Genomic DNA, 4,660 nt, shown 5'->3' with positions numbered 1-4,660 from the left:
ATCAGAGATCTTACAAATGCAGCTCCTCAATTCATTACACATCCAATGGACTCTTACATTCCCTGTATACTGCCAGTCAATACCCTGTTCATTTTTCTCTAGCCAGTGTATTCACTTAGCATGTCTTACATTCCTAACTTCCTGGAATCTTCACCAAGGGCTGTATGAAGTAGGAATACAGTTGTTTAAATAAGAAATAAAGCACAGATAAAGTAAGCAACAGATGCCCAAGTTGGGATTGCAATCCATTCTTTTGCTTCCTCCCAAAACAACTAGAGGATATCCTTACCATTGAGATAACCAAGGGAAAGTGGCACATGGATAGGGGAGAGGGGTTGAACTCAGGGCCTGGGCACTGTCGTGAGCCTTGTGCTTGAGACCAGCACTATACCGCTTGAACCACAGCTCCATTCTGACATATTTTTTATAGTTAACTGGACATAAGAGTCTTGTGGACTTTCCTGCTGGGCTGGCTTTCTGGCTGGCTTTGAACCACGGTCCTCAGATCTCAGCCTCTCGAGTAGTAGGATTACAGAAGTAAGCCGCCCGCACCCAGTGACGCTTGGCTTTTTTTTGTTTTTGTTTTTGTTTTATCTTCACTTTTCCCTTTGACCAGGGAAGAGGCAGGTAGTTGATTGCTGAGGCGTCACTAGACTGCAGGGGATGGAATAGGGTCCTATGGAAACAAACTAGTACAGGTGAGAGGAATTTCCTCCTCTACACCAAGTCTAATTCTAGCCAATCACAGTCCTGCAAGTCAAGACAGACCTGAGAAGCTAGTGTTTCTGAGCCTGATTTGAACACAACTTCGACAGGCAAGGAAAGCAGTGAGAATGCAGCGATCCCACCCCTGTGAAGGGAGGCTGCACCTGCAAACAACACCGACTGGGGTTCAGTACTCGCGTGAGAGTGGTGAAACTTAGTCCATGGCGCACGCCGCGCGGATGGCGACCTTCGTGGGGGCACACCAGACGCGCAACTGACAGGCGGCTCCAGGAGTTCCTTGCAAGAGCAGATGGCAAATTCTTCTGGTGCTCCAGCTGCATTGGTCACTGGTCCTAGCCCGCGCAAGCGTCTTCCCCCTCTCCCTTTCCCCAAACCTCCCACTTCCCCAGCGCCCCAGATCCCCCCAGGAACACATCTGAACCCTCACCTGCATGGTAGCGGGCAATGGCAGCACAGCCCATCGGCAGCGGCGACCGAAACGAAATTTGGCCGTCTTTGAGATCTTCCAGTAGATGAACAACACGACGCCAAGCAGCAGGTAAAGGGCGCCGCCAGTGGAGAAGACGGTGTTTGAGGGTTCCTGGATCACCTGGCACTGCTGGCGCCCCACATCATACGCCTCGCCCCAGCCGAAGAGCAGTGGGGCGAGGGCGATGAGAGCCACCAGGGCCCAGGTGAGCGCGATCATGAGCGCCGAGGCGTGGCAGAGGGCATGCAGTGAGTACTGCAGGAGTCGCGTGATGATCCAGTACCGGTCCAGGGCGATGGCCACCATGTTCCAGATGCTAGTGGTGCAGCACAGCACGTCGAGAGAGATCCACATGTGACACAGGCTTTGGCCCAGACGCCACCGCCTCCCCGCCGACAGCTTGCTCACCAGACTCAGTGGCATCACGACGGCTGCCACTAGCATGTCCGAGATGGCCGTCGAGCCCAGGAGGTTGTGCGGCACGCGATGGAAGGTGCGGATGCGCAGGATGGTGACCAGTACCAGCAGATTCCACAAGAGAGTGGCAGCGATCAGCAGTGCCAGCAGCTTTACCACCAGCACGGTGAAGACAGAGAATGGGGGCACCCGGCCAGGGAGGACAGCGTCACCCAGGCTCCACCCACGACCCCGCCGGGCCCCATGCTACCATTGTAGGTCTCAGGTCCCAGGGGAACTGCAGTGGCCACCAAGAGGTTCGAGGCTTCCAGGGCGCACAGGCTAGGGCCCTGCACCCCGCAGGTGAGCAAGTAGGAGGGAACACTGTGCTTGGGGAAGATCGGCAAGGGGCATAGGGCGCCCTGCCCAGGTTCCTCTGCTAAGCTGCAGTCTCCCTTGGGCGCCCCCCTCGGGGAACCTGTTATACAATGGAGGAAAGAAAAAAAGAAGACAAGAAAAAGTGGGGCCTTTCCCGTGCCGCCCCGCTGGGCACGAAGGTCCCCTGGCAGCCTGCAGTCCAAGGGCGGGGAAGTGGACCCTGCCCAAGCAGCTGGGCCCACACGAGGGCGGGGCTTGCTGGGTTGCCCCACCCCTCACCCGCAGCAGACGGAGCTGGGGGGGCTGGAGAGCACTCCTGGGAGTGTGCCGGGGCGACCAGGCCTGTGGTGCAGTCCGACGAGGAGGGAATCAAACTTCTTAGGAAATCCAGGAGGAATTTCATTCCCGCCTCCCTCCTGGCAGGTCCAGAAGACAGCGGGTGCTGGTGGTTTCCGGACATCTCGGTTGTCACTCTAGCCCAAGTAGCAGACCCAGGTGTTGGAGTATGTAAATGGCAACGTCCTCCACCTGGCTCTGTCCCGCTGGTGCTCACACTTCGGCCCCACACGCACCACGGGGCTTCCCGACTCCCTGGAAAAACTAAAATTAAAATGTAGGGCTGGGGAGATGGCCTAGTGGCAAGAGTGCCTGCCTCATATACATGAGGCCCTGGGTTTGATTCCCCAGCACCACATATACAGAAAAAGGCCAGAAGTGGTGCTGTGACTCAAGTGGCAGAGTGCTAGCCTTGAGCAAGAAGAAGCTAGGGACAGTGCTCAGGCCCTGAGTCCAAGCCCCAGTACTGGCCAAAAAAAAAAATTTAAAATGTAGATACTGCGTGTGCTGACAGAGAGCTTGAAAAATAGGTGATGTCCAGCTTCTGATCCAGCTCTAGTCTCACCCCAACACACCCAACTTTCCGCCATCCCACCCCACCCCCACTCTCACCCTCACTGAAGACTTAAGTCCTCCAAGTTCAGGTGGGAGAGTTGGGGGTGTGGGTGTGATTTCTCCCTGAAGAGGATATGAACTCAGGGCCTCCAGCATGCTAGAATCTGAGGATGAAGCACTCTACCACTGAGCTACACTTCCAGCCCAGGAGTGGTAGATTTATTTGCTTTTCAAGAACTGTTTTTGTTTTTATTTTTAAAGTATCATTAAGTAGTTGTACAAAGGAGGTTCAATTCAATGTATCAGTGCTTGAGTACACGCATTCTGATCAGTCGCCTCTTCCATCGTTCTCCTTCATGTCTCTCAACCCCACCCATCTCCTTGAGATACCCAGTTCCACTTTCACATGTGCACATTGAATATTAGGACTGCGTTGGCCCAATAGTTATTTTATAGACCCTTCAGCAAAGGGAGAAAAAACTTAGGTGACAGTATCCTCCCTCTCTACCAACTCCCTCTACCAAAAAAAGTTTCAGACTTTTTTTTTGTACCTGTCCTGGGTCTTGAACTCAGGGCCTGGGTGCTGTCCCAGAACTTTTTACTTTTTGCTCAAAGCTAGCACTCTGCTACTTGAATCACAGCTCTATTTCTGTCTTAGTGGGTGTGTGTGTGTGTGTGTGTGTGCGTGCGTGTGTGTGTGTGTATGGAGAGTGAGCGAGAGAGAGAGAGAGAGAGAGAGAGAGAGAGAGAGAGAGAGAGAGGAAATAAGAGTGTCATAGACTTTCCTGCCCAGGCTGATATCAGACAAAATCCATCCGTGCCCTGCAATTACCTCCATTTTCGAGGATGAGAAAATTGTCTCAGATTGAGTCCCCCAAAGTATACAAATGATAAATCAAGCAGCATAAATAAAAAGTGCAACTATGAAGAGAATATATAGCAACAGGGAAAGTGTTAAGAGAAATTGGCCACATAAAAACTAGTTTTAGGCAGAAAAATTTATATAGAGAGGTCCAAAAACAGAGAATTAAAAACACGCTTGGCATTCAATGGTGCAGTATGAACATTTGTATGTTTTAATACTTTTGCTCTAACTTTGAGGATTGTTCAAAAATAGTTTGGATGTTAAAGTATTTTGAAGTTTAATCTCTGTTTTCTTCTCTTTCTCCTTTTCATTATTTCTTTATTCTATTCTTTTTCTTGTTTTGCATGTGTGAATGTGCACAAACGCTGTTACTAGGGATGGAACTCGGGGCCTGGGTACTATGCCTTTGGTTTTTCAGTCAAGGCTGGTGCTCTACCATTTGAGCCATAGCTCCACTTCTGGCTTTTTGTTGGTTAATTGCAGATTAAAAGTCTCTAGCATTTGTCTGTCCAGGCTGGCTTCAAATGTCAATCATCAGATCTCAGCCTCCTGAATGCCTAGGATCACAGCCATGAGCCACCAGAGCCCAGCTCCACTTTCTTTTCAATGATTCATTTCATTGTGTTAATTTTCTCAGAAGCTTCCAGAATCCAGCTGCTCTGGGACCAATATCAACCATGTTCCCTGAACACTTCTGCTTTTCCCTCTTCCAAGCCAGCTGTTGACACTCATGCTCACTGCAGTTAGGCCAGCCTGCCTGGAGATCCAGCCCTCCCTCCATCCACCAGCTCCTTCTCAACACCTTAGGGAACATCCCTAGCATCTCCTGCAAGTCTTTCCTGGACACCATTTCCCCCAGTTTCTAACCTTATCATCAAGCTAAACATCTTGTAAAGTCCAAATGTTTTTACTTTGACTCCTTTGCAAGTTGGTTT

The 4,660-nt window shown here is 50.9% G+C and overlaps 1 protein-coding gene across 1 annotated transcript; it reads right to left on the bottom strand.

Annotated features, from left to right (window-relative positions):
- Positions 1 to 449: 449 nt before the first annotated feature.
- Positions 450 to 3,698, bottom strand: LOC125357900 (5-hydroxytryptamine receptor 5B-like; the record flags this gene model as incomplete). Its single annotated transcript, XM_048354752.1, has 3 exons — positions 3,693 to 3,698; positions 1,148 to 1,858; positions 450 to 461 (listed from the first exon to the last, which is right to left on the bottom strand). Coding segments are annotated over exons 1-3 (729 nt in total), but the record flags the coding sequence as incomplete, so codon positions are not given.
- Positions 3,699 to 4,660: the final 962 nt, after the last annotated feature.

This window comes from Perognathus longimembris, chromosome 10 (genome assembly GCF_023159225.1).
Source record: "Perognathus longimembris pacificus isolate PPM17 chromosome 10, ASM2315922v1, whole genome shotgun sequence".
Taxonomy (NCBI): domain Eukaryota; kingdom Metazoa; phylum Chordata; class Mammalia; order Rodentia; family Heteromyidae; genus Perognathus; species Perognathus longimembris.
Note: the sequence above shows the minus strand (reverse complement) of the source record. Positions and strands in the feature narration are given on the sequence as shown.